The sequence below is a fragment of the Apus apus genome, chromosome 8 (genome assembly GCF_020740795.1).
Source record: "Apus apus isolate bApuApu2 chromosome 8, bApuApu2.pri.cur, whole genome shotgun sequence".
NCBI lineage: Eukaryota > Metazoa > Chordata > Aves > Apodiformes > Apodidae > Apus > Apus apus.
Genome location: NC_067289.1, coordinates 144,627 through 152,948, shown reverse-complemented (window position 1 = coordinate 152,948; position 8,322 = coordinate 144,627). Strand labels below are relative to the sequence as shown.

The following is an 8,322-nucleotide window of genomic DNA, read 5'->3' as shown; positions in this document are numbered from 1 at the left end:
GGTCCCGGCCCCCCCGCCATCTTCGCCCCCTGCCCAGCGCGGCCCACGCGCCGCCCGCCTCACGCGCCCCATCCCGCCCAACCGGCCCAACGGCCGCGGCGCGAGCGCCCCCGCAGCACCAGGCGCCTTCCTCTGGCGGGGGAAGGAGCGTCCTGCCCTGCCTGCCCTGCCCCGGCGGGGACGAGGAGACGGCCCTGCCCTGCCCCGGCGGGGAACTGCGTGTCCTCTCCCCTCTCCTGGCCCTCAGCCCTGCGGCAGGTACCGTGGTCCGCCCGGCTCCTCGGGCCTGCGCTGGGGGCAGTTGTCTGAGGGGGGCTGTCTAGAGGCGGGCAGGGGGCAGATGTCGGGCCTCTGCTGTGGGACAGGGGTGCGGGCAGTGCGAGCTGTGGGGCTGCTGGTGTGTAACGGGGAGGTCTGGGCGGAGGGAGCGGGGAGGCAGCTTCTTGAGAGTGGGGTCTGGGCGGGGGAAGCTGTCGAGACCCCCCAGGGTGGCACGGGGGTGCCTGCGGCTGACGGTGGGGCCTGGGCAGGGGGAGCTCGGAGGGTCCCTGTGTGCGTGGCAGGGGAAGCTGTGGGGGGTTCATGTGTGACAGCGAGATCTGGGTGGAGGGCGCTGGGGGGTCTGGGGCAAGGGGAGGAGGTGTGGGGGACCTCCGTGTGTGGCCCTGGGGTCAGTGCCTCAGGGGTTGACAGGGTGAGGCCTGCCTTCCTGACTGTGCCTTAGGAGATGAGGGCAGGGGGAATGGGAGGACATCTTTCAGCCTGCAGGTGAAAACCCCGCCCCAGCCCTCCTACATGAGTAGAATGGGACCAGATCTCTCGCTTATTTCAGCACCCTGCAGAAGTACCACTTGCGCTTCTGCAGGAGGATGTGGCTCAGAGACAAAGGTTGGGAGTGTCAGGAGCCGGGAGAGGATCTCTGCTTAGGGCTGCTGCATTTCTCAGTGTACGAAGGGCAGTCTTTGGGCTCAAACTGAATGAAAAACCTGTCCAAAAAAGTACCAGGCAACGTATTCTTGTGTGAGCCTTGCAGTAATCCTGATGGGAACTGTTTTACCATGGAATCATTGTACTAGTAAGAAGCAGGTCATGTGATTTAGGTTTTGTGTTTCTTTATTATCATTATTTTTCCAGGTAGTAATGTACAGTTGAAGTATTTGTCACAAAAAGCAAATTGTTTCTGTTCCCATCTAGTGAAGAATTGTGTGATAAGTCACCAGGGTTGTTTCTTTCACCTAGGACGATGTTGGGTGTAAACGTAGCTACCTTTCAGAGGCACGGAACCCACAGGAGGTGGCTGTACAGTCTGAAAATACTCAGTTACCAGCAGAAACGAGTGGGGATTTTCAGTAAAAACCTGTGCAAGGCCTTTCCTCCATCTGATTTCCTTTCCCTGGAGAAGGCAAGAAGAGCTTTGCCTCTCGCTTCCGAAGGATGTTTTTGCTCAACAGTGAGGCTAGAATCTGTCCTCTCATCTGCCCCGCACGGGAGAAGATGGGCGCTGTTCCTCAGTAATGAGGTGACAGGACTGACGGTGAAGTGAATCGAAGAAAGATGCACTATTTTTACTGGTCAAAAGAATCTGCTGTTTGATTGTTTGTTTGTTTGAATACACTAAACATGGCTCTGGCTAAAGAGCAAGTCCTTTTACGTAGTTTGTTCAGGATTGCTGCATTTTCTTCTTTACTCTTGTGCTGACTGAGAATCTTACCATCTAAAAGTTGCCAGATTTCATCATTTCTCTGTGTTTGTTGTTACAGAGCGTGACGCCAGGACAGAGTCCAGCGACTTCCCTCATGGACAGGACCATCAAGATGAGGCAAGAGGCTGAAGCCCGGAGAGTGGCCTTGGCCTGGGGACTCCTTAATATGTCTATGGCAGGCATGATATATACTGCAATGTACGTGAATTGTTACCTCTGGTTCTAACAAGCAAAGCATCCTGCTTTGTATGTCCCTAAATATTTCCTAGGACTGAATAGCTGCAAAATGGCAACTTTGTGTGCTTCTTTTCAGGAGTGGAAGACTCATCAGCTGCCATTGCAACATCCCATACGGGCCACTCTCTTGTATTGGTGAGTCACTGAGTTGTTTGTGTGTTGGTTTTGTGGTTGTTGTTTTTAATTAAAAACGTTGGTTTGCTTTCTGTTACCTCCTTTAAAACTGTTGGGATCTCAACATTTTTAGCGTTGGAGGTGAGGAGTGTTAACAGCGTTCTCGGGTGGATCATGAACGGACACGTTTGCTGCGTTCAAGATGTTGAACGTGTGGAGAACACTGCAGATTTTACTGCTGCGTTGTGCTGTGGGTGGGGATGGCATTTCACAGGAATTACTGTTGGTTTTGGGTAACTAACTGTATCAATTCGTATTAGAGGATGAAGCAAGAGGGGGAGAAAAATCGTGAGTGACACATGATTTGATGGAAGGTGATTTTTGAGAAATACTGTGAAACTTGGTTGCAGTAGTTGATATCCCTTTTGGAAAATGACCATCCGCTTTTAAGAAGTCCATTTTATCAATATAAATTAATCTTGATGTAGAAAGGAACATTATCTCCAATGGTTCTTGCATAAGAAGGGGAAGAAAGACATCCTAGATGCTTGCCAGAATTTGTACTTTATTATGGCAGTCACAATGACCTGTTTTTGATGGGCATACGCCTGTTTTTTGCCAATAGTCTCCTCGTGTTGTTCCCGTGCTCAAACTGAGGCAAAAAAGTCTGTTTCCTCTAGGACTTGCACTTGCATCTGTGTTCAGCGTGAACGCCCTGTTGGATTTCTGGAGGTACTGCAAGTACACAGGGACACCGAGGAGCTGGGCCCCGAGTCCCGGCCAGCAGCCCCTGCTGGGCTGGCAGAGTGCAGGTGGGTGTCACGAACATTTCTGGAAATATTTTGCTGAGTTCTCTAGGGGCCAGATTTTCCTCGTGTCCTTTCTAGCATCTTTCCCAAACTGCTTTAAGGTAGCGTCGTGAGTGCGTTTTGTTCTGCATTTGAAAGGGGAGGAGGGTCTGGGGCTGTTCATTCTGTTTTCTCCTTGTTGCAGCCGTACAAACAGCTCCACCCACTGTGCTGGCAGCAAAGACAGTCCCGTCTGCGACGCCTTCTGCTCCCATCCAGGGTCAGACGGTGCTGAGTTACAGCCCGTCCCGCTCCCCCAGAGCCAGCCCAAGGTTTCCCCCTGCTTATCTCTCGGGGTACAGGCCTCAGCTACAGGCTGCCTCAAGCAGCAGCCCCTCCTTCGGCAGAGCTGTAACTCGCTCACCCAGCAGCAGCTACAAGGTGAGGACCAAGGCAGCTCCCAAGGGTACAAAAAAGAAGACCAAAAACCCAACAGCAAACACCGCACCCCCACAATCACCCAGCCCGTGAAACCAACAACACACAACCCCCACAGAACTCACAGTGCCCGCTCGATCAGACCCCCAAGTGCCACATGTACGTGATTCTTGGATCCGACCAAGGATGCTGGCTGCACCACCTCCCTGGGCAGCCCACTCCAGCTCCTGACTGCGCTTTCAGGAAAGACATTCTTCCTCATGCCCAGCCTGAACCTCCCCTGGTGCAGCTTTAGGCCATTTGCTCTGGTCCTGTTGTTATTCTCTTGGGAGAAGAGGCCAACGCCCCCTCACTCCGTCTCCTTTCAAGCAGTTGCAGAGGCCAGTGAGGTTTCCCTCCAGCCTCCTCTTCTCCAAATGAAACAACTCCAGTTCCCTCAAGCCTCTCCTCACAGGACTTGTTCTCTAGACCCTTCACCACCTTGGTTGCCCTTCTCTGGACATGCTCCAGCCCCTCAATGTCCTTCTTATATTGAGGCTCCCAGAACTGATCTCCGTGCTCCAGGTGCAGCCTCACCAATGCTGAGCACAGGGGCACGATCGCTTCCCTACTCCTGCTGGCCACGCTGTTCCTGCTGCAGGCCAGGATGCTATTGGTCTTCTTGGCCACCTGGGCACACGCTGGCTCGTGTTCAGCCAGCTGTCCACCAACAGGCCCTCAGGCCCTTTTCTGCTGGGCAGCCCTCCAGCCGCTCTGCCCCAAGCCTGGAGCGTTGCCTGGGGCTGGTGTGACCCGAGGGCAGAAGCCGGCACTTTTTCCCTTGTGTTGCTTCACTTGTTTTAGAGTGGCTACTGTGTTTCAGAGCAAAACAAAATTACAAAATCAAAATACAAAGGAAGAAAGACTCCAGCCTGAACCCCAAGCAAGGGCCTTTTGTATTCATATTGTTTCAAGGTGGAATTCGGTCTTCCTCCCATGACACAAGCGCTTGTTTTTATTCACCTAAGGTTTACGGCTTCAGCCCCTCTTCCAGTGGATCCGTGTACACCAACAGTATTGGAAGAGTGCAAAGGATCAGGCTGAAGCCTTGTCACCACGCTTCACCCTTTCTCTATCATGCTCCTACTGCCAAGGAAGACTACATGACAGACCTCAAGTCACTGCAGACCTTCCTTCAAAATGAAGAGAAGAAACAACGCAGAGTTCAGCTGGGTACGTAAGCGTGATCGGAGAAGCTTGGTGTGGAGAAGATGTTGGTCTTATTTGCGATTGGCTTTGGTGGGTGAAGGAAGTTGCAGAGGATTCCAGTACTAGTAATGAGACCTTGAGGAGAGGGGTGTCCTTCGTGGAGAAGACATTTCAGATCACGGGGGTGACTCACTCGCAGGCAGCTTTTGTCTTGGGTAGGGACAATCAAGAGAAATGTGAAATCAGTGTTTATGCAGCCTGGCTTCAGCCTGTGTGTTCACGGCAGTTGGTGTTTGTGCCTCTTGCCAAGGACTGACCTGTTCCCTGTACTGTTGCTCCCAGAATCCCTTGGCAACAATTGTACGTGACTGTTTAATGAATCAATCGTTTCAGGAAGTTCCGATTCCAGCTCTCCTTCCAGCAGCCCAACTTCTGGGAACCACAGATGCTTCACAGCAGACTCGGCGCTGGTGCTGCTGAACTACGAGTACCAGCTGGCTTGCCTGCCCCGGGCTCCGCCAGCACACAGGGACAGAGCTGGTCTGAGCTCCAGGCAGGCTGCAGAAGAGGTAAGTTGGGTGGTCATGAGGGAGACACAGGCCTCGAAAATAGACAGCCCTGTACAGAGGTTTGGATTGGAGCTGTATCCAAGGGCTGGAACAAGCGGGCCTAGGACATCTCTCCGCCGGGACGTCTCTCGGGTTGGCAGGTGACGCGGGGCTGTGCCGCTGTCCCGGCGCACAGCTGTCGTAGACCAGAGCTGTCCTAGACCCCCCAGCGTTACCCTCCCTTCGTTGCTCCATTGAATTTACTGCTCCCATCAGGTTGCTCTGCATAACCTTCGGTTTTGGAGGGGTACCAGACCAGCACGAGGTTTCCACACCTCGGCAGGAGACCAGACTCTATAAACGTGCGACAACACCGCGTGTTTTCTTACCAAAATGTATTTTTGTACCAGATTCGTAGTGCCAAATGGCTCGTTTGGTTCCTGTATTAGACGAGTCCATTTTCTCCAAGGTGAACTTGGGGATTTTCCTGTGCTTCAGCGTCGCTGAATCCAGCGAGGTCCCAAGGAGGGACTGAAGATGCAGGTTCTTTCTGGGCTTTACCCTCTCACCCCATGAGCAAAGTTACTCTCACATGCTGAAGGCTCCTTAAAAGCAGAAATTTTCATCTTTCGCCCCAAAAACGGGGTTTCTGCAGAGGAGCCCGTCCCGCAGGGCACCCTTGGGGGCACCCAGGAGCCTGCGTGACCTCCTCCCCGCCTGGCCCAGGTCCCTGAGCAGCCCCATAAACTGTGCACCCCGATTAATGCTGCACCCCAGTCCTCGTGCACCCCGGTCCCTCTGCACCCTGATGTGCCGTGCACCCCGGTTCCTGTGCACTGCAGTCCCTGCGCACCCCGATTTACTGTGCCCAAGCCCTGCGCACCCCCAGACTGGGCACACCCCTCTTCCTGTGCACCCCAGATCCCTGGAAACCCCTAAACGCTGCGCCTTGGTCCCTGTGCACCCTGATATACCATCCATCTGTTCCCACAGCCCCCATAGCCCCACGTACCCCAACGGACCATGCACCCCGCTCCCCACACACCCCTATAAACCGCACACCCTGCTCCCCATGCACCCCGATATGCTATGGCCCCCCATACCCATGCACCCCACATCCCTGTGCACCCCGATACAATACCCACCTCATCCTCCTCATTGCCATCCCATGGTCTCCCCCTGCCTCCACCTCCGCCCCCTTCTTTCTCCTTGCCATTCTGTGCTTTCCTGCTGCCTCTTCCTCCTCATGCTGTTTGTCTGACACTGCCTCCTTCTCCTGGTTGTCCTGCTCCTCCTGGTCCTACTCCTCTACCTCCTCCTTCTCTTCCTTGTCATGCCGTTGTATCCTCCTGCAACCTCTTCCTCCTTCTCCTCCTCGCGCTGTTGTCTTACGCGACCTCCTCCTCTTTCTCGTCATCCCGTTGACTCCTGCTCCCTCCTCCTCCTCATCATACTCCTCATCGTGCTCCTTTTGATGTTTCCTCCTCTCCCTCCTCATCATGCTGAAGGGGGGTGCAGGGTGCTCCAAAATAGGAGCCTTGCTTTTTGTCTTTTAATGAAACCTGCTATTCTAACCGCAAATAACAGACAATCTGCCACGGGAGTAGATCCAACAGTACCTCGTTCTCTGTTGCAGCATCATGAAGATCTTTGTGCTGCCCGTGCCGCGACGTCTGCAGAAAGGGCTGCTGCTGAGCTGCTGGTGAGTCACCTTCCTTTCTCTCCAGGACAGGCAGTGCACAGGAGAAAACAAGCGTGCCAAGAGTGAGGTGGTTAATGAAAAACAAGGCCAAGTATCATAGCACCAGAGAATGGCTAGGGTTGTTTTCTTTGGAATTGAACCTTCTGTTTTAACTGAACATAAGAGATGCTCTTTCAAGCTCTTGTCTCTGAAGCGATTATAAGAAAGTACAGAGTGATCTTTGGGGTTATTTCTTGGTTTGTTTGTTTCTTCTAAGGAGAATACCAGTGTTCTGTGTGCATCAGTGACAGAAGAGAGACCTGAGCCCACCAACACTTCAGCAGGAGGGAGAGGGCCATCAGAAGCAGCCACGTGCAGGAAGGGAAGACCCAGCTCACATGATGGCCAGTCCCCTGGTAAGGAGAGATTCTGCATTTCTGTAGAGATGGCCGAGGCAGCTGCTCTGACCACCCTGTTACAGAAAGGGGAGATGAGAATCGTTACGTTACTGCCTGCAGTGGAAGTGCTTCCTTGCGCTTCCCGCCACAGGCTTCTCCTTGGACCCTGCCTTGGTCTGCTGGCCAGCATGCAGCTGGGGATGTGCTGGCACTGACATTGGGCAGTTGGTCTCCATGGCAGCGAGTGCACGGACAAATACCAGGTTTGGAGGAACGGGAGCACTTTGCTTACAGTGGGTTTTGTTGTTGTTGTTTTCTCGGTCAAGTGTTGCACAATGAGCATAATTGCTGTTCTTGAGACAGCAGGCCTCCACTTCTCCAGTTGTAGTCTGCCTTGCAGGCTGCACTGGAGAGTAGCTGGTGGCAATGCAGTTGCTGCGTCCGCTGCCAGGTGAAACACACACAAGGACCGATGTTTTCTCAGCATTCCCTTTTCTCCTTGATTTCCATCTGCAGTTGGATGTAGCCTGCGAGCGGGGCTGCTTTCGGGAGGAAGGAAGAGGAGAGTGAGAAGAGAGTGACCGTGGATGGGCAGATGTGCAGCAGCTGCCAGCTGGACCATCTCACCTATGTTGTTTGTTGTTTTTCAAAGAAACACCCACCTCTGTTTGTTTGCCTTCATCTTCATTTTGTAGGGTATTGGCCATGCCCTTTCTTTCACCTTTTCAATGGCACTTTCTACCCGCTCAGTTACTTGTTGGTTTAGTGCTTTTAAATACTTTTAAGTACATCTTCAGAGTAGGTTTTTACCGTTTAAAATATGATTGTATTTATCCTCCTAGTGGATGCTAAGTTTTTAATAGCTGTACCTTAGTAGTTCTGTTAGGTACTGTTGCATGTTTATTCCTATTTATTTTAGACAGTATTTGAAGGGTAAGGGTGTATACAGTCTGTATTTGTATTTAAATATTTTAATATGTTAATTGTACGAGGTTCTGGAGCCGGATCTCCGGCAGTGACAAGATGGGTTTAACTCTGGCTTTGTTCATGGGGACTTGTTCCACCTCGAGGATGTTCTTTTATACTTCTGCTTAGCATAAACTTTTATTCCGACAGGAGTGTTGCCTTTGTCTTTTCTCTGGGTTTTGAATTCCAAATGAGACAATCTCCAAGTACAACATCTCCCACTGTCCTTCTCTGTGAACAGGAGGTCCAGTGAGGCACCTCC

The 8,322-nt window shown here is 52.5% G+C and overlaps 1 protein-coding gene and 1 long non-coding RNA gene across 2 annotated transcripts in view; both read left to right on the top strand.

The window, feature by feature from the left end:
* The window catches only part of LOC127387760 (transmembrane protein 209-like), an 8,991-nt gene extending 2,606 nt beyond the window's left edge, over positions 1 to 6,385 (top strand). Inside the window, exons 4-9 of the mRNA XM_051626534.1 lie at positions 1,761 to 1,900; positions 2,016 to 2,074; positions 2,734 to 2,865; positions 3,047 to 3,282; positions 4,287 to 4,491; positions 4,861 to 6,385. Of these exons, the coding sequence (XP_051482494.1) occupies positions 1,761 to 1,900; positions 2,016 to 2,074; positions 2,734 to 2,865; positions 3,047 to 3,282; positions 4,287 to 4,491; positions 4,861 to 5,180 (1,092 nt within the window). The 3' untranslated portion in view covers positions 5,181 to 6,385. The remainder of the gene's footprint in view (positions 1 to 1,760; positions 1,901 to 2,015; positions 2,075 to 2,733; positions 2,866 to 3,046; positions 3,283 to 4,286; positions 4,492 to 4,860) is intronic.
* Positions 6,386 to 6,402: 17 nt separating this feature from the next.
* On the top strand, positions 6,403 to 7,710 carry LOC127388011 (uncharacterized). The gene is made up of 3 exons (XR_007890266.1): positions 6,403 to 6,717; positions 6,974 to 7,112; positions 7,611 to 7,710. It is a non-coding gene; the product is annotated as an uncharacterized LOC127388011 (long non-coding RNA).
* Positions 7,711 to 8,322: the final 612 nt, after the last annotated feature.